The 21,404-nt window shown below is 36.4% G+C and overlaps 1 protein-coding gene across 18 annotated transcripts in view; it reads left to right on the forward strand.

The window, feature by feature from the left end:
* Window positions 1–21,404, forward strand: part of MTHFD2L (methylenetetrahydrofolate dehydrogenase (NADP+ dependent) 2 like) — a 185,462-nt gene that overhangs the window by 32,375 nt on the left and 131,683 nt on the right. For 5 of the 18 annotated variants that reach the window (XR_002522065.2, XR_002522066.2, XR_002522067.2 and 2 more), the window contains exon 1: window positions 2,354–6,919. Coding sequence is in view for 7 of the 18 variants with exons in the window: in XM_021938523.2 (XP_021794215.1) it covers window positions 6,777–6,919 (143 nt within the window). In the remaining 11 variants the exon portion in view is untranslated. Of the gene's footprint in view, window positions 1–2,350; window positions 6,920–8,701; window positions 13,108–19,558; window positions 21,383–21,404 lie in introns of those variants that run through there. The other 13 variants (XR_002522068.2, XM_031664498.1, XM_017958766.3 and 10 more) reach the window with 10 other exon arrangements.

Raw genomic sequence — 21,404 nt, forward strand, 5'->3', positions numbered from 1 at the left:
CTGCCTTAGCCTCCTGAGTAGCTGGGATTACAGGCATGTGCCACCATGCCCGGCTAATTTTGTATTTTTTAGTAGAGCTGGGGTTTCTCTATGTTGGTCAGGCTGGTCTGAAACTCCCGACCTCAGGTGATCCACCTGCCTCGGCCTCCCAAAGTTCTGGGATTACAGGCGTGAGCCACCGTGCCTGGCCAAGTTTGTATTATTTAAACCACTAAATTTGTGATAATTTGTTATAACAGCAATCGAAAGTCAATACACATATATTACATGCATATTATTTTCTGCCCCAAACATTATCCAATAACTTAAAAAAAATTAACATATGTTGTTTTAAATGACACACATCAAAACAAAATGAAACAAAATTTAAAATTTAAATGTAAAAAGATACAGGTATACATATGTGTATGTATACGTGTGTGTATATATATATAGAAAATACATGTGAGGCTTTTCATATTAAAACTAAGCAAGGATAGGAGTAGTAATGTCTAACAATTACCATGGAAAACAAGAAGCCTTAACAAAATAAAGAAGACCATTATATAATGATAATAGATAAACTATATGGAATCTGTTACAATCATCATCTCATATTCACTGATGAAATAATGATATAATATGTGATAAAAAAATAAAGAAAAATTGGGTTCTTTACATCATTGTTAGTCTTTAATAAGTTGAGCAGAGGAATTAGAAAAAAGACAATCATTGTAACATTGATTATATATTGACATGTATATAGACACATACAGTATATATAGTGAACATTATATTCTAAACCAGGTGCACTTTTTATGTAGTTAATGGCATTATAAGACCACAAATAAATTATCAATAAGTTATTAAAATATGAAATTGGTAGTCACATTAATTGACAATCATGAAATAAAACTTGGTAATCAATTTTTCAATAGAATCCACCAGTCATTTGAAAATTAAAAATTGTTTTCTCCTTATTACATAGATTTAAATCAAAAATCAATTTTATAGTTACAGAAGATTGTATAAATGACTAAAATGCAGACACTTGGATGAGTTCTCTGTATCTTAACGATATAGCATGCCAACTTTTCCAGAAGAACATTAGATTTAGAAAAGCACTGCAGTTAGAAGTGTGGGCACTGGTTTCACACTACCTGGGACTTGAACTCCACTTTTATCACTTGGTAGCTATAGGTCTTAGCAAGTAATCCAGCCTATTTTACCTGGTTCCTCATATCTTCATTGTGATGAGGGTTAAAGGAATAACTTCTGAAAAGTGTTCAGCACAGCCTTGGCACAAAGCAAATTCTGGGAAACATATGCAGTTATTATTATACTAAATATTCCCCCATTTGACTAAAAACTGAAATATTTTATTGGGTATTGGATTAATAGATTTTAGTGAAAGTTGACATATTCACAATATTAAGCATCTTGGGGCTTTCTATTAATTCAAGTCTTTGCATACATTACTCATCAGAGTCTTAATGTTTACTTCATAGGTTTTCCAGATTTTTATTGGAATGTCTCTACAGGTTCATTGTTAGGAATGCTATTGGCTGTTGATCTGAATTATTTTTATATCTAGTTTATTAAGTGTTATTAGGAAAGGTTATTGAATTTTATCAAATACTCTTTTATTTTCCATATTTATGTGATATATTAACTGACATACTTCCAATATTATCCTAATTAACCCATCTTTGTATTATCATTTAGTTGTGGTAGTTTTTTGTTTTATAATGACATCAAATTATATCAACAATGTTTTCTTTAATATCTTAATAATTACATTTATCAGTTATATTGTTCAATAGTTTTCTTTTTCTGTATTCCTTTAAATCGGGTTTGAATATAATACTTGGGAAATTCTTTCTCTATGATTTGGAAAGATTTTTAAGTATGAATTATTATACTTTGAGGGCATAAAAAAACTCTGCTTTAGGAAGCTTTATAGTTATATTTGATTCATAGCTTCTTTTCCATTTCTGTCTGTTTTGGTTTTCTACTTTATGAATCAGTTTTAATAATTTATATAAATATCAGGTTTTTAAAAAACATATGCTGTAAAGTGGTTTATATTTTTATTGAGAATTCCCTTACAGAAAATATCATTTGGAAGAGCTCATGGAAAATTTTGTTTGATAGACAAGCACAATATTTTTTTTTCTTTTTTTTTCTTTTTTTTTACTTTAAGTTCTGGGATACATATGCAGAACATGCAGGTTTGTTATATAGGTATACATGTGCCATGGTAGTTTGCTGCACCTGTCAATCCACCATCTAGGTTTTAAGCCCTGCATGCATTAGGTATTTGTCCTAATGCTCTCCCACCCCTTATCACCACCCATTGACAGGCCCCAGTGTATGATGTTCCCCTCCCTGTATCCATGTGTTCTGATTGTTCAATCCCACTTATGAGAACTTGCAGTGTTTGGTTTTCTGTTCCTGAAGCACAAACTTCTTTAAGAGCAGCTAGTGACCAGCAGGATACATCAATACATACATTATACAATATAATGAATCAATATTGATACATTACTATTAACAAAAGTCTATACTTTATTCAGATCTTCGTTTTTATGTAAAGCCATTCCTCTGTTCCAGGATCCAATCCAAGATAGCACATTATATTTAGTTGTCATGGTTTTCTAGGTTCTTCTTGCTTGTGACAGTTCCTTAGACTTTCCTTGTTTTTGATTATCTTTATGGTTTTGAGACATACTCTTCAGGTATATTGTAGGATGTCCCTCTATTGGGATTTGTTTAATTGTTTTTCTCATTACCAGACTGGGGTTATGGGTTTTGCAGGAAGACTGCAGAGGTAAAGTACAATTCTCATCACATTATATCAAGTATCCATCCTATCAGTATGATGTGTCAGTGTTGATGTTAATCCTCATCACTGTCTGAGGTAGTGTTTGTCAGGTTTCTCCACAGGAAAGTTACTCTCTTTTCCCATTTTCTAAACTGAACTCTGAAAGAAAGTCACTATGATCAGTTCCCATTTAAGAAGTGAAGAATAATTCTACTCCTCCTTCAGAGTGGAGTATCTACAGAAATTGTAGGAATTCTGCATCATGTTTCTTCTTTCCCCCATTTATTTATTTATTCAATCACATATTTATTTATATGAGTATGGGCTCATGGCTATTCATTTTATACTTTGGGTTATAATCCAGTACTACGATATTTTGCTACTCAAATTGTTCCATCTTTGGACATTAGGAACTCTTTCAGTTGGCTCCTGTCCCTGACACATCCCCATCAATGTGGGATTTATTTGAGTTCCTTACCTTCCAGAATTACACGATGCTCTAGGATCATCTAATATATTTCCTGAGCCTAGAATCAGCCGTTTTTCCAAGGAGTCCTGGTTCCTGTTATTGTAGAATGACATTAGAAACCAATATCTAGGCTGAAGATGTGCTTATTGCTTTCGGGTGTTGTTTTAGGCATTCTCAGCTGGCAAAGCAAATAAATATATATATATGTAAACTAACTCCTGAATATTCATACATCCATAAATATTTCTATACGTAACCATCCGTATTTATATTAAGCTAAAACTGATGTTCCCAACTCTAATCTATTATCATAAGGATTACAGCCTCCTCTCATTGCTTATCTGTATATAGCCACTTCAAAAATGAGGAACCTGGCTCCTATCATCCACTTCCATTTAAATAACTGTTTAATTGCAGTATACATGTATAGCCATGTCAGAATTGGTAACGTAAATCAACAACTTTATTAACTAGAGCACAGTGCCTATGTGCAGTTTCTTCTATTGTTAGATTTTTAACCTTGCAATTCCAAAGTTATTTAGGTCGGCACCTTTTCCTCAGCCTTTACAGTGAGATTGTTTCATATAAGTGTAATGCAGTTAGATTCTCTTGTCACAACCTTCATTCCTTCCTGGAAACCACCAACCTGCTAAATAACATATTTTTTTCCATTCTTCACAGCACATTTATTTCAGTAATTTTGTTATATCGGTTCTTAGCATGAGCATAGTGTTACACGATTTTTGTACATATAATCACATCCAAAACAAGTTCAAAACTTTAAATTGTAAACATTCTCATCATATGTAGAAATATTTTAATTAGTGTATTAAGTTTTGCTAACTGATAAAATTTGGAAGATATCATAAAAGAATGTCTATTCTTAATTGTGTAGTGAGAATTATTTGTTAATTACATTTCTACAATGTTAAATAAAGAGGCAAATCTGTTCTGAAAGCATGTCAAATTTTAGGCAAAACATTAAAAACAAATCTGTTAACAAATGAATGTCTGCAATAAAGAACATTAGATTTTCAAAATATATTGATACAAAAATGTAAAGGGTAAATAGTATCTTTGTTGACAAAATAGGAGGCAGCATGGATTCACCACTTTGTCTGAGAAATGCAACAGGAGTGAAGAATATTTCCTTACCACAAATAATTTTCCGGATGATGTACATATTACTTTTTGAAATATTTGTTTAAGCAAATGTCCCTCCACTTTTTAGTATTGAAAAAGCCATTCCATGTGATTTTTTAAAAAACACTTTTACACATCTAGATAAAATGTGTAAAATGTTTGTATGTATTTAGAACATACAAACAAAATATAATAGCTTATTTTTCTATGCAAGTCTTACGGAGAATAAACAGAGCCTTGATTCTGGTAACACTGCAGAAAACATAATTTTCCAATGTGAATAGTATTTTTTAATATGGTATACATTAAGTTTCCCTCTTTGTGTTGTAAAGTTCTGTAGGTTTTGACAAATGCATGGTGTCATGCGTCTAACATTACAGTATTGTACAAAATAGTTTCACTGTCCTAAAAACCCTCTGTGCTACACTACTCAAACCTCTGTCCTATCCTCTGAACCTTTGGCAACCACTGATCTTTTAACTGTCTCTATAATTTTGCCTTTTGTAGAATGACATACAATAAAAATCATGCAGTATGTAGCCTTTTCAGACTACCTTCCTTCACTTATCAGTATGTATTTAAGGTTCATCCATGTCTTTTTATGGCTTGGTAGCTTGCTCCTTTACATTGATGAATAACATCCCATTGTATGGATATTCCACGATTTGTTTATCTATCGCTTCTTTAAGAACATCTTGGTTTCTGGAGAATATGAATAAAGATGCTATAAACATTCATATGATGGTTTATTGCAGGCATGTTTTAAAATCAATTGGGTAAATGTATAAGAACACAGTTGCTGGATTGCATGGTTAAACGACATTTAACTTTGTAAGAATCTGCCACACAGTCTTCCAAAGTGACTGAACCATTTTTTTATTCACCAACAATGAATGAAAGTTCCTGTTGCCGCACATCCTTACTAGCATTTGGTATTATCAGTTTTTTGGACTTCAGACGTTCTAATGGGAGTGTAGTGGTATCTCATTGTTGTTTTAATTTGTATTTCCTTAATGATAAAAGACATTGAACGTTTTTCCTTTTCTTTTGACCTCTGAATATCTGCTTTGCTGGGTGTTTTCAGATCTTTTGCTCACTTTTAACTGACTTGCTTGTTTTTCTTTTTTCTTTTTTTTTAATTATTGAGTCTCAAGAGTTCTTTGTATACTTTGGGTGTAAGCCCTTGCAAAAATGTTTTGCAAATATTTTCTCCCAGTATGTGATTTGTTTCTTTATCTTAAAAGTGTCTTTTGCATGGCAGAAGTTTAAATTGTTTTTTCTTTTATGAATTGTGATTTAGGTGTTGTATCTAAAATCTCATTGCCAAACCCAAAGCCACCTAGATTTTTTTCCTGTATTTTCTTCTAGGCTGCTTATTTGTGTCAAATGGATTTAGATCAGCCAGGCAAGAGTAGGGTATCCCATTCTTGTTGATTTGATTTTAAAGAGAAAACTTTCTGACAGTCTATGACTTAAAAAAATTTTTTTTTCTCAGTAAAAGTGCTATGAAAGAGGTTGTTCTGACTCAACTGCAGAAGCCTGACCTTGGGAGAAAAGTTGTTTCCTGTTAACTTTGCAGCTGGTTTTATCTGTGACTGTTTTTTGTGTGTCTGCTTTAATTTGCACAATGAATGGACAGTTTAATGTTTTACTTTTCCAGAGGGAGCAGATATTTTGCTTCCTCACCGCACAAGCTCACCACACAATGCAGGGTTCTTAGCCTGCATCGACTTGATCATAAACTCCGGAAAAGCCAGATATTGGTCAATATTTCCTTCCAAAAGTGGAGATGATAAAGTAGAAGTATAGAAATCCTAAAGTCCAGACCTTCCTTGTTCAGCCAGGTTTTGCTCCTTCTCCACACACCTTTGTTCTTTTCTTCAGCTTCCAAGGAATCTCACAAAGGGAGCGGAACACAATGAACCTATTCTTTCCTGCTTTAAATCCAATTCCACGTAGTCACGGACACTGTTGAGCAGGATCTCTGGCTTGGTGGAAAGTGGGGCATGCTGCCTAAAGTGATTAGTTTGGAGACCTTCTCTGTGCCGTCGCTATGGGAATGCCAGCTGTGTGTGCTCTGGGTGCGGAGCGGAGTCGCCAGGCCACACCGCAAGCCTCCACATCCTCAGCTGGCCCGGGGCTTGGGTCCTGGCCCCGCCCCCTGAGGACCCGGCGCCCCGTCAGTTCCGTCCCCGGCCCTGGGAACTGCTCTTGACCCCACTCTGCGTATCTGCCGGAACCTGGCTGGCAGCGCTACTTGCTGCCCCGCCAGGCCGAGTGAGGGCGGAGCCGGGCCTCCAGCCGCGAGGACTGGAGCCGCGGGAGGTGGAGCCCCGGTCCGGAAACCAGGGATCCGCGGCCATGACGGTGCCAGTACGCGGCTTCTTGCTGCTCCGCGGCCGCCTCGGCCGAGTGCCGGCCCTGGACAGAAGCACAGCACCCTCCGTAAGGGCACCGGGAGAGCCCGGGAGCGAGTTCCGCGGCTTTCGGAGCAGCAGTGTGAGGTACGAGGGCTGCCGGCGCCGGTTGCGGAGCCGCTGGCGGTGGGAGGGCGGCGGGGGCGCGGGCGGCGCTAGCGCGCGTGGGGCCCAAGGCTTGTGGGCGGCCGCGCGGCGGCGGGCTGGGTGGAGGACCGCGTTGGCTGTGAGGTGGCCTTGCGGGTCGCGCGGTCAATTCGCAGTTACCTCAGCTCGGGAAACGAAACCGTGCTCCGCTCTGGGCTCTCGCACCAGAACGTGCCATCTTTCCAGCAGGTGCAGTTGATTTAGGAAGACATTTGAGGCACTAAGAAAAGGTACCATGAAAACACGTGGTCGGCTTTGGCTAAACATTTGTTTTTGCTTTGGTTATTTTAGTGTTTTGTAAATAAAAGAGTAGACGTTGTCCAGATGACTTACTAATGTTTGCGTTTCTGAATTCCTTTGTTAATGGTTTTGTCGAGGTCTTTTCCAACCCTAAAATTATTTATGGTTTCACAAAACCAGATATCAATGCAGATTTCTCAGTCTTTTCATGTATGGCTGTCCCTAAACCTCTGTCAGGTGATGAGACTTAGATTCATTACATCTCTTTGGACTTGGTTGCTGGGGAAGGACCATGCAAATACAAAAGGGTACGCACTCTTCTGTCTTCTACTTTGCTTGTCTTACTTGCAAAATCCGTCTTAACAAGATGAAAATATATCTTCTTGACCCAGAGCCTGTGAGTCCAGAAGAACCTCTGTTTTCAGACTTTCAGAGCTTCCAGAAATGCGCTTTCATTGCCATTTTATGTCCAAAGATTGTATCTCACTCGAGTTTTTGTATCCCCCAGTGCCCAGCACAATCCCTAGAAAAAAGCAGTGATAAACATACTGTTTATTTAATTTAAATCAATTAGCTCCTTATTGTGTACATTTAGATCTTAGTCTTGAGTGACTGAATTTAAAAATTACTTCCTATAGGGTTTGCTTCGGACATAGTTTCTAGTGACTAGGTCTTCCACAAGGATATGTGAGAAAATAACTGAATCAGAGTTGTGTAAGCTGTAGTAGGGTGGGTAAGAATGTGCCACTTAGTTTGGAACTACCAGCTAGCTCTACTACCTAGGAAAAGCAGATTCTGTAGAATTCTATTTGTATTAAAGAATTGAGGGAATTATTTGTCGTCACTCTAAATTACTTGTTTGTATTATTATTTTTTGAATTTCAGTTGTTTTAGGGGTGATTTTCAGGGTGAGGGTAACTTGTTTCAAATAGTACAACTTGATTAATTTCCCTTTGTCAGCTTGCTGTAAACAACTCCATCTCCCCATCTTCTCCATAACCTGCATACATTGAATGGAAGTCATTACAAACAACAGTTACAACCCCAAAATTTGGTTGTAGCCACTTGCTTTGTACACACACACACACACACACACCCTCAACTCATGTAGAATTCAGAACTTTTAAGTAATACGTAATGACCCTCTTATAATTTAAAATAGTTGAGTGCAAAGGTTTTGGAAAGCTATTATCCCCGTGGACGATAACAGTTACTAATTTCAGCTCGGCTGCTTTCAGTTCCACTTGATGCGTATTATAATTATAAAAATAAGTAATATATTTTGATAGTTTTTATTTTTTAAAGACGGCAGTAGGCAAGTTAAGATAAGGCGGGGGTTTTGACGCCCTCTTTGTACTGAATACCATCTCTGAAGGTGAGGTTGGCCCCAAGGTTGAGAAACACCTGTGGACTTGTGGGTCTCGGGTGGGGAGGAATTCGGACAGTGTGTTGATGCTTATTGGTGTCTCTTTTCTCTTCTAGGACCAGCAGAGAGAAGAGATTCCATCTTCCAGAGGTTGCCACTGTCTGCCTCCCCACTTGTCCCCATCCACAGTCATCTTTTTTATATATATAGTGACACACTAGTTGTCTAGTTCTTCATAGTTAATGTGATTTAAGTCTGACATCATTTCTTTTGCCATGAAATTTACACCTTAGTGTTACTCTCACTGAAAATTGCCTTTAAGTTTGATAAACTCTTATCCCAGTGATATTGACTGTTTTAAATTAACAGATGTGTCACGATTTCTGAGCTATGTAGAGCCTTAATTGAAAAAGTATCTTTGATTATTTTTTCATATTTTGGCCACATACCTATAATAATGGAATATTTATAATGCTTTTTAGTGGAGAATTTTTTTAAGTAGAACTTCAATAAATAATGTTTGATGGAGTTTGGAAGTTACCGTATTTTGAAGTATCATTTAACATTTTCCTCTCAATGAGTTTTCCTTTAAAATTTGCAATGAATTTGTTTTCCTGTTTATGCATGAGAATTTAGGTCTTATTAATTGGGGGAAATTAATGTTAAAGTAGTAAATAAGCCCTTCTTGTTGCAGCTTATTGTTTCTTGAAATGAATTAACTATCCAGGCAAAAGGTTAAAAATGAAAAAAAAAAAGTCTTTGTAACTAAATTCTTCCCATTTTGTTGTGTGTGAGCAGTTTACAAATCAAAATATCCTTGGTTAAAAGTCATCACCTGAGTTTGTGCGCAGTGCTTTTCAGTGTGAGAAGCCTGGTAGCAGCCCATCCCATATGGGTGGGAAGGTTATAGACCTTGCCATGCTCAAAGCAGATTTGTAGGTATCCTGCAATATGGGCACTTTCACAAACTCCGCTTTGGCTTATTCTACCTGAACTACTTATTTTAATTAACTAAATGGATATCCCAAGCATTCCATGTTTATCCTGTTGCTCAGTGAATCCTCAGATCGTTAATTTGGTAGATTCTCTTTTTTCTCCTCATCCTATTCTTTTAGCTTTAAAAAAAACTGTGTACTGCCTACACGTCTTTTGGAAGTTTCACCTTTCTCTTTGTCGCACTGGCATCAGCTTTATAATTTTTGCAGCTAGACCACATTTTTTAAAAATCTACATTTTTGGAACTAGTAAAAGATACTTATTTGTGTTATTTAAGTATTCATGTCTTTTACCATGGGTAGTTAAGTTTAATAATTAAAAAAGACACATTTTATCAGTAACAATGTTCATTTTTTTTCAGACTCTTCCCTCTACTACTTACTCTGTATTTCTGTCTCTTCTAATGACTAGGAAAGGCCGTTTCTCAAAATCATATTCTATTTAGTTGGCAAATTTGATAATGTGGTGGTGTTCCTATCTTCCTGCTATACCTGTTCTACTGAAAATGAGATATAATAGCCATCTGGCTACAATTTTGATTTCTAAGAAATTCTTATGTCATTTTAAATTCAAAAACTAAATATTTCAACATTTGGTCTCTCATAAGTTTTATTTTCTTTGTTCCAGCTGTTCAGAAATAGTGTGTTCTAATATCTCCACAATCAAGATTTTTTACTAAAATGGATCAGTAGATGAAAAAGAGGGACTAGTAGTAATTTTAGATCTCGTTAGTTAATCATGATCTTACTAATAATTTGGCAATTTCTTTAATGACCCAAATCTTTGTTGTTCAAATGCCTTGAAGTTGTTATTCTTTCATATTAGTACTCTGATGGGAGGATGAAAACAGCAGAAAGGAGCAACACCAGATGATCTTTCCGTGGGCCCATACTCTTTCAAGGAATCCCACGGAACTCGTGAAATTACGCTTTGGCTTAGAGATAATTAAGTTGTGGAAGGAGGTTTAAGAGAGGCGCTTGGGTGAAATTTGAGCTGTAAATGAGTATGCTAAATTAAAGAAATGATTAGTAATAAGTGATATTTGCTGTTAAGAAATTCACTTGGGATTTGAGAAGACATTGTACATGCAAGGTAGAAAACTTTATGGTCAGAATAGAACACAATCTGAACCTAAATTAACAGTAGTGTTAAAAGAATTCAGGGCGGGGTATTATCCAAGGAGGCTTAGCCAGCTGCTCCACTTAAGGTTACATCATAAGTGGTTTCTGTGTTGCTATTGTTTTTATTAGCATTTCAATGACTGCATCATGTTATATTAAATCAATTGGCCCTAACTTACCTAATCATCTTGCTGTTTTTTAATGTCTAGTTCTTGGAAAATATGTAATAATTTACTCTCAGATTGAGGTCATGTTCTTGTCAACATCATACCAACCAGGTTTGTTCACTTCATCATCTGAACTCTATGTAGGTTTCTATAATTAGGCTCATTAGAGTGTTCCTAGATCCAAAGACTATCTAAAGATCTAAAGATTCATAATTCTAAAGTGAGGGTGTGTGTATAATTTGCAACAGATGTTCTCTCTCACTTTTTTTTTTTTTTTTTTTTGCTCTTTGTAATTAACTGGAACTGCAATGAATGCCATCATGCTTTTAAGGAATTCAGTTGTATTATTGAAAAAGACATTTTTCTTAATATCTAAGGAGCTCTTGATGTTAAGCACTTTGCTGAGATTTTGCACATACAGTATGTCCTTCGATCCTCACAACAACTAAAGGAGGTAGATAGACACTATTACTATCTATTTCCAGTTAACAGATTGAGAAATTGAGGCTTAAAGAAATTAAACTTGTCCAAGTTGACACAGCAAATACATGGTGACGACAAGGCCTGAACCCACATCATCTTTCCAGTGTTCTTCTCTACAGACAGTTTATAATTATTGACTTATCTCACTTTTGCTTTTTCTTCTTTTTGAAACGTTTATTAATATTAAATCTCATAGAACTTTTGTGAATCTAGAAAGCTAATTTGCATGTATATTTTACAAATTATTTTATTAGATTCCCTCAGTTTGAGATGTTCTTAACCTAGGACCTTATAGATAGAATTCAGGGGATTCATAAACTTGGATTGGAGGTGACTAACTTCTAATAAATTTAGCTTTTCTTTTTTCCATTGTCAGTGTTGGCAACAAATACATAATATCATTAGTACATGTGACTTGCTAATATAATTTACAAATACTTCAGTATCACGAAGTTGAGGCAGATACCACAAAACATCATCTGCACATCACTATTTTGTTATGGTAGTTAGACCTACCACTAGATCCTGTTATTTAATACTTTTTTAAAAAAGCATTTGATAGTATTTCAGTAAAATTGGTTTTCCTTGTAATCTGTATTTTATATTGAATGTTTAAAGGGATTGTTCTGAGAAAGAGTCCACAGGTTTCAGCAAACAGACCAAGAGCTTTTGTGGCACAAAGCTTAGCATCTAAGGTTGTTTCTGACAAAGTTCGTTTGAAAATGAATGGATATTGTTTAGGTAGTACAGAGTCAGAAAGTTAACTAATTAAAAACTGAGTATCAAGAAGAGTCATATTTAATGAAAATAAGTTATTTTACTTTTTATTGATTTGCAAATGTAATTTCTAGTAAAATTACTTCCAGATGTCAATATGGTACTTGGGGTATGAAACGAATTTTTTTTAAAGAGGCCATAAACGTAACACTTACCGGTATACATTTATTTTAACAAGATACCTCAAAAGACTCCCTATACTGGTGATTGGTTTTATTCCCTATGGAATTTTGCCGTTTTTGGGGGGTTTAATTTCTATTGTACAAACTCAAGATACCAAAGATATGCCCTAAGATGTAAAGCAATTAAACTGTATGTTAGGTCCTGGGTAGAGCTTAGAATTGTCAGTCATTGTATTAGGATTTTTCATCTTTATAGAGATAAAATGGTTCACTGCAGCTCTAGTTGAAGTTGTGAATAAAGATGAGATTGAAACTAAGATGTAGATTTTTCAAGTATACGAATTATAAAGATGTAGATTTTTCAAGTATACAAATTAAATAAATTATTGATCTTGACTAAGTTTTATTTGTTGTTATGTTACTTTTTTGTGGAAGAGTATTTTGATACATAGAAATAATCCCCCCCCTTTGTTACTTTGCTCTAGTTTATTAAATACATCATTTGATTCTAACAAACATAGGTAAGGTGGTTAGTTTATTTTCTGGAAGTACAAGTAAACAAGCCCATGGAAACAGCACTAAGTGCTGAAGACTTTCTGCCTCATAATATTTCTGGTTATCGAAATATGTTTCCATCTGTTATTTAGCAGAAACTAGCAGAAAGAGCCACTTTTGCAAACCAGCCAATGAACTTTTAGCTAAATCCTCTTATGTAATGTAAGGTCAACAAGAGAGTATTCCTATTAAGCAGGTGAAGAAATTGCATGCCGTTGAGAGAAGCTAAGTTGCTTGCCTAACTTTATTATTGCTACTAATGGTGACCCAGAGCTCTGATGCTCAGGACTTCTGATTTCAGGTGAGTAATTTGTACTACATAGCGCTGCCCTGCTGCTCACTAGCTGCCACCTCCCTTCTTTAATTTTTGCCTCCTGATGAAGCCATATTTCGTGGCTAGCCCAGCAGTAGGCAGGGCTCCTTTTCTTGCAGCCTTTGGGGGAACGTCATTTCTGCCTTTGCGGGAAACCACCTGAGCAAGTAATGACAGGGCACATCATGTAAATAATATCTAAGGGGTCAAATGGATTTTGTTTTTGATATGCATTAATGCCAAGGTCACTATATAATTTGTTGACCAAACTAGCACATTTTTTAGAGTAAAAAGGGCCATGAATGTAATGAAAATTATATATCTGGAATATTTATTGGCTTACAAATATATTAATGAACTTACAGTTTCAAACCATTTTCAAAATTAACATTTTAAGAGATAATTTATGTCCTTATATGCTAAAATAAAAATTTATATTACATGAATATTCAGCATGAATAATTATTCCTGGTGCATATTCACTTACTTGAATCAATTTCTTAGCTGTATCTTTTAACGCCTTGATACTGATAATTTTCTGAAAAAAGTTAATAAGATCTTATGCTTTATTATTATTATTATTTTTTGAGATGAAGTCTTTCTCTGTCACCCAGGCTGGAGTGCAGTGGCGTGATCTCGGCTCACTGCAACCTCTGCCTCCTGGGTTCAAGCGATTCTCCTGCCTCAGCGTCCTGAGTAGCTGGGACTACAGGCGTGCGCCACCATTCCCAGCTAATTTTTGTATTTTTAGTAGAGACGGAGTTTCACCATGTTGGTCAGGCTGGTCTTGAACTCTAGACCTCGTGATCTGCCCGCCTCGGCCTCCCAAAGCGCTGGAATTACAGGCATGAGCCACTAGGCCCGGCCCTTATGCTTGATTTTAAAATTAAATTTTCTGCAATTTTCTTAATAGTTGCAAATAGAATCTTTGCTTTAGACAATGGTTATTTTAGTTTTAAAAGTACTGTCTCTATAGATGCTGAAGCACACTTAAATTGCTAAATGGAACAGTCTTAATTCTACGTTTTGCACATTGAAATGGGAAGATATTTTAGCCTAAATATTTTCAAAGGTGCTATCTTGGTGTATCTTTTCAAAGTACTTTTCTTTGAGAAATACTTACATAAAGGTCATCAAATAAGTTGTTTTTGTGTATGGTTTTAAAACTAGTTTGCCATGTTTAGATATGGGAAAATTAAAGTTTTTCTCAATTATATTCCAATATTTTACAAAATAGTAATTTATTCAATGAAATTTTATTCAACAAAAAATATGAGCTCCATTAGAAGATTCTTCTCAGACATTGAACTATTAATTGCCATTATAGATGTATTTATTTACTAATTCTGCTGTACACAAAGTTCCATAAACTAGGTGGCTTGAAACAGCGGAAATCTGTTTTCACACTTCTGGAGGCTGGAAGTCTGAAATCAAAGTATCTGTAGGCCCATGCTCTGTCGACTAGCTTCTAGTTATTGCCAGCAGTCCTTTGTGTTCCTAAGGAGTTCGCAGCTGCATAACTCCAGTCTTTGCCTCTGTTGTCAAATGGTTGTCTTCCCTTCTGTGTGTATGTGTCTCTGTGTCTCTTCTCATAAGGACAGAAATTAAAATTACTTGTGCATTGTTTGAGCTATCATTTTTTAAATTGGTTTACTTCTTCCTTTTGAAGAGAGAACGTTTCTGTTTGTAAGCTTTGGTTTCACTGAATACAATTCACTAAAAACTTTAAATCTGAAGGTGTCCCTACCCCCATTTAGTTTATTTGTTGAATATGTTGATTAATAGTTTCCAACAACTTTTGAAAAAAATGCAACAAGTGTTGCCCATCCCAGTGCCAGGCCCGCCCCCACAGACACAGCCAGTAGGCTACTCCTTGCAGACCCAGGCTCTAGGCCTGCACTAATGCCAGGGCAGCATCCAAGGATTCCAGGTTAGCCACTGCAGACTTAGGCATCAGGTAGAAACTCATGGACCCACACTCTAAGCCTGCCCCAGTACCAGGTCAGCCTCCATGAATTCAGGTCCAAGCCTGTCCCCAGGGACCCAAACTCTGGACCCAACCCCATGGTTCCAGGTACGAGGTCTTCCCCTGCAGATTTAGCCACCAGGCCCATTCCAGGGGACCCTGTGCCAGCCCAGTCCCTATAGACTTGGGACCAGGACCATTCCAGTGCCAGGCTGGTCCCCATGGGCTCAGCCTCAAGACCTACCCCAGTGCTGGGATGGCGTCTTTGAACCTAGGCTTCAGGTCTGTGTTTGCAGGCCCAGGCTCCAGGACTGCTCCTATATACCCAAATGACAGCCCATCCCAGTGGACCCACACACCATATTAGCCCCCTGTGAGTTGAAGTACTAGACCCACCACCTGCTGACCTAGGCATCACCTGCCAAACAATCCAAGGGATTTAGCAACAAGCCCACCCACGGACCATGCCGGATGGCCCATCAAGAATCTCTAGACCCACTGACTGGTGAAAGGCTTTCCCTACTGAAGCCAGCTTATAAAGACTGGAATAAATGCCTACTTCTTCAAGTGATAGACACCAATGAAAGGCCACAAAGATTATGAGCCATTAGGGAAACATGACACCACAAAAAGAACAAAATAAAGTAACAATTGACATAAAGAAATGGAGAGCTACAGGCTGCCTATCCAGAGAACACAGACAACTAGACAATATCAATGATTTAAAATACTTCAAAAGGGTAAAAACAAGGTACTGTGGGAGCTCATAGCAGAGTCCCAGGGTACAGGGTTCGGAAAACATTACCAGAGTGTTTTACGAGCTGAGACTTGAGCAATGTGTGGGACAGACTTGGAAAAGTGGTTGGAGAGGTGAGAAAGAGAAGAAGGAGTTTCAGGCAGAGGGAAAATTATATGTGAAGGCCCAGAGAGAACATGGTGCAGTTCATGAATTAAAATATGACTGGTGTGTAGTGTGCGACTCACTAAGCACAGTGTTCTTTAGCAGTGAGGCTAAAGTAGCTTATGCAGAACTTTGTAACCCATAGGGAATTTGGATTTTAGTTAATTTCCCCCCCAATTTCTCATGTCAAAAATGTTGGAGTCATGTTTGCCTTCTGTTTTTCTTTTTTTCATATCCTACACCCAATCTCAGTAACTCCCAATGGTTCCACTCTGAAAATAGATTCAGAATCAGACTACTTAGCTCCTCTAAGGCTACCCCTTTGCCTAACTCCCCATCATCCCTTGCCTGTTATACTATACTAGCTTCTTAGCTGGAGTCTCCATTTCTTTACTTGATCTCATAGAGTCTATCCTCCATATTTTCACCAGTTATTTTAAAAATGAAAGTCACGTCAAAATCTCTGAATGGCTTCCTGTCTCACAGTAAAAGCCAACATCCTTTCAAAGGCCTGCAGGGCCTTATGTAATCTGATGTCCCACTCCTTCTCTGACTTCATGTCTTATCCCAGTTCACTTGTTCTTTCCACTGCAACCATTGACTTCTTGCTATTTCTCAAATATTTCAGGTATGCTCCTTGCTAAAGGCCTCCATACTTGCTGTCCACTTCCCTTGGCTTAGAATGCTTTTCTCCCAGAAATCTACATGACTTATTTCATTTCCTTCATTTCTGCCCACATGTTACCTGATTTATCAGAGAAGTGATACCTTAACCCACCCATACAAAATAACTCTGGCCCTCAGATAAGTTGTTTCTCTGCCTCATGTCACACATGATATATTAAATACCTGTTGTTTTTCAATATGCTTGTATCTTCTTCAACTAGAATATTGTTTCCATAAAAGTAGGTAATTGTTTTGCGCCCTATTATTTATATTCCCAGTGCCTAAAATAGTTTTCAGTGAATAGGAGACTTTCAACATGTATTGATTAAGTGAATAAACAATTAGCATGTGGTGAGGAGTTTTAACGAGGGAGGTGATGTAATTGAATTAGAAAACAATCACTCTGGCTGCAGTATGGAAAATGGATTAAAGGAGATCAAGACAAGCGAGAGAGAAATTTTAGGAGATGTATTATTCAGTGGCTGAACATTTGAATTGTTGCTGATGTTTAACCTATTTAGCTTTTCAAGAATTTTCATGTTGAAAATCTAATTTGTTTATGCACTAAAGTAATGAGAATGTGTGTGTTGACCAGTTCTTCCAGCACATGGACCGATACGGGCACTCTCCCATTGGACCTGCATTAATTTGAGGTTGCTTCATTTTGCTTCTTATAGTGACTCCTACAGAGCTAGGCTTGCTGAGTTCTACAGTGACTGATGGAGTCAGTTGGAGGGGCCAGTTGCTACTAAAAATGCTCAGAAACCTAACTCCTAATTTACCCATAAACACCAGCTAGCCAGGCTGTATCACGTCTGCTGTAATTAGTTAGCAAGCTGACTTAGCACCTTAGTGCTGTAATTTAAAGTAAACACTGAACAGTCTTAGACATGAGTATACATGGTACAGTTAAGTTTAATCTGTATAAAGGTGGTCTCTTTGGAGTCTGGGAATCCGTTTATGCTATTGGTCTTCCCTGACACTCTCCAGGTCATGCAGGTTACTGCCTAGGTCATAATTAGCCTGGATTATATTCAGTGATTACCAGCTTCACAGTGGCCTGTGAACAAATTATTTTGTTTAATAGTGAGTGAATCAATAATGTCAGCAGTAGCATCACTATTCACATGCTATAAAATGCAAGACAGACTTCAAATGTTTTTATATTTTAAAATAAAATATACATTCCTTACTGTGTTAGGTGAGTTCTAGTTTTTTAACAGATAAATCTGCTTCTATAATTGTGTTCTACCCTAAGAAAAATATTCCTGACACAAATTGATTTGTGGAAAGTTTTTTTTGTTATTACTTATACATGAGTTGCGCTGGAATTTGTTACTGTGTCTGCAGTACTTAGTATTTGCTAATATACAAGGTCCTTGTTATCTTACTGCCAAAAGGCTACTTAAATGAATTCATAAAATGTCATCACCAGAAATTTGTAGGAAACAGTGAAAAAAGTTTGTTACTTTACTTTGAAAAATAAAAACCTCAAAAGTTTTATTTTATTTTAACTTGATTTGTCTATAATTATATACAAAGTATTGGAAGGTACAAAGCAGAAACTACAAAAGATCACTCAAGAAATAATAGCTAACCTGAATAGCCCTCTATATTAAGGAATTTAAGTTTGTAGGTTTAAACCTTCCCAGAAAGAAAACTCCAGAATCAGCTTAATGGGTGAATCCTACCAAACATTTAAGGGAGAAAAAAAATGCCAATTCTTTATACACTCTTCTGGAAATTTGAAGAGGATAGAATTCTTCCTAACTCATTCTGTGAAGCCAGCATCATCCTGGTATCAAAGCTACTTGATAACATTATAAGAAAAGAAAACTACAAAGACCTCTTATGCACTTCGATGCAACAATTTTAACAAAATTTCAGATGAAATCCATGATAATCTGGAAAGGATAGATACATAATAACCAAGTGGGATGTATCCCAGGAATGCAAGATTGGTTTAACGTTTGAAAATTAATCAGTTACCATATTAACAGACTAACACTCGAGAAAAACATATGATCATCTCAATAGACATAAAAAACATTTGGCAATATCCTCATACAAATTCTCATCAAACTAAAAATAGACATAAATCATAAACTGAATGTATAACTTAGGCCCATAAAATGTAGAAGAAAACACTGGAGAAAACCTTTGTGACCTTGAGTTAGGCAAATATTTCTTTTATACAACACTAAAAGCATGGTCCATAAAAGGAAAAATTAATAAATTGGAGTACCTTAAAATTAAGAACTGTTCCAAAAACACAAGAGAATAGAAAGGCAAAGCACAGACTGGGAGACAATATTTCAAACGCCATATCTGATAAAGGACTTGAATCTAGGATATACAAAGAACTTCAAACATTCAAAATAGGAAACAACCTACTAAACAATGGGCAAAAGATTTAATTATTTAATTCACCAAAGAAGATCACAGATGGCAAATAAGCACATGAAAAGATGTCCAACATCAGTATTCATTAAGGGAATGTAAATTTAAAGCACAATGACATACCACCATATGTCCACTAAAATGTCAACAATTTTAAAACCTGACCATCTTAAGTGATGACAAGTATATGGAGCAACCAGAACTCATGTACTGTTTGAAGGAACACAAAGTGGTACAGTGTCTTTGTAACATGGTACAACAGTTTTTAACGTATTTAAACATACAATTACAATATGACCTTGCCATTCTACTTTGAGATATTTGCTCAAAAGAAATTAAAGCAGCCAGGAGTGGTGGCTGACACCTATAATCCCAGCGTTTTGGGAGGCCGAGAGGGGCAGATCACTTGTGGCCAGGAGTTCAAGACCAGCCTGGCCCACATAGCAAAACTGCATCTCTACTAAATATACAAAAGTTAGGCATGATGGCATATGCCTGTAATTCCAGCTACTCGGGAGGCTGAGGCATCAGAATTATTTGAACCCAGGAGGCAGAGGTTGTAGTGAGCTGAGATCTTGCCACCGAACTTCAACCTGGGTGATACATTGAGACTCTGTCCCCGCCAAAAAAAAATATTAAAGCATATGTGTTATAAAATGTTTGTAACAGCTGTATTTGTCATGATCAAAAACTGGAAAGAACCCAAATATTTGTTAATAATTACCATTGAATGGATAAACAAATATTGGTATATCCATACAATGTAATACTACTTAGCGATAAAAAAGGAATGAACCATTCAAACATGCAACTATGTGAATTAAAAAATAATTATGCTGAGTGGAATTAGCTGGCCAAAAAGAAGTATGTAGTATTTGATTCAATTTTTATAAAATTCTTGATAATACAAACTCATATATAATGAACAAAAGAGATTAATTGTTGCCTGGAATGGTGAATTGAGGAGTGGAATCTGGCAGAGACAGGTGGAATGGAAAAATGTTAAAGGTGCACCTGGAAAGTTTTGGGAATGATAGACATGTTCATTTTCTTGATTATAGTGATGATTTCTCAGGTATATACATATATTAAAACTTGTGCACGTTAAATATGTCCAGTTTATTATACAGCAATTATACTGAATAACACAGAAATAAGACAGCAGAACAAGATTGATATATTGAATTTATCATGACATTTCATGTCTTGAAAGCTATTAAAATTTTAAGAGTAGGCAATATTAGAATCAAAAGTAGAGTTTACTTAGAATGTCTAGTTGTGATTGTATTGTCTATCCAATTTGCTCAGTTATTTACTTATAAATTATTATTGTTATTAAAATATACTCTTGTGTTAAACTAAAGTGGTTTTCAAACATGGTCATACACAAGAACCACATGTAGGAAATTATTAGACGTGCAGATTTCCAGGTTTTACCTCTACCCCCAGGAATTCTGAATTGTAGATGTGGGTTGTGGGGTCTTGGAATCTGCTGTTTCAGGCAGTTTCTGATGTGTGTATCCATAGACCACACTTGGAATTGCTTCTTAGCAGAACATTGTTTACATCAAAATTGCATGAACTGAGATGAATGCTGTGGACGACTGGTGGCCATGTTCTAATGGTGTATTTTTTATCTGGTTCTACCTATATGTCCACAGACATACTAGAGAGAGCAGTTGACTTATTTGGAAGGAACACAAAGTTTGCATTTTGTGTGTTGTTGGATATTTATAGCACCCGCCCTCATTAGAAAATTAAAAGTGTACAGGTACCACAAAGAATTAAGGTTTATAAGGGCTTCCTTTCCTCCTCCTCTTTCTCTTCTGCTTCTTACTCTTTCACCTTTTCTTCTTTTTCGTAACATTTATTGACCTACATTTGTTGTTTTTTATAGTGATCATGTTTTTACCAGGCCATTCAATAGTGAAAAGACAGGGGCAGAAGGAAGAAGGGACCACCTTCTACTTTATCAGATACCTTTAAAAAAATAAACACCTAGTAAGAGCAATGTAATTCACCACTTTCAAGTTTGAGGTCATGGAGAGCAGAAAAGCCTTTCTGGAAAGTATTTCTTTGTGCCTTTCCAGAGATAGTTTATATCATCTATCAAACTATTACACTTCTTACCTTCTGAAATACATATAAACTGCCAGGAAGTAATCTTCTGTGGAAACTTATTCCATTAGAAATGATGCCATTGCATCTGGGAGGAACTAAACTATCTGTTTACTGACCTGATCCCCATCATAATCAGTGACCAGCATGGCAAGACTCACAGCTGTTGTCTGGGCCCATGCCTGGGGCCATGGAATAACATTTTTCTTTGAGTAAGTTAAAAGAGTTGTGTAG

Source organism: Papio anubis, chromosome 3 (genome assembly GCF_008728515.1).
Source record: "Papio anubis isolate 15944 chromosome 3, Panubis1.0, whole genome shotgun sequence".
Classification (NCBI taxonomy): domain Eukaryota; kingdom Metazoa; phylum Chordata; class Mammalia; order Primates; family Cercopithecidae; genus Papio; species Papio anubis.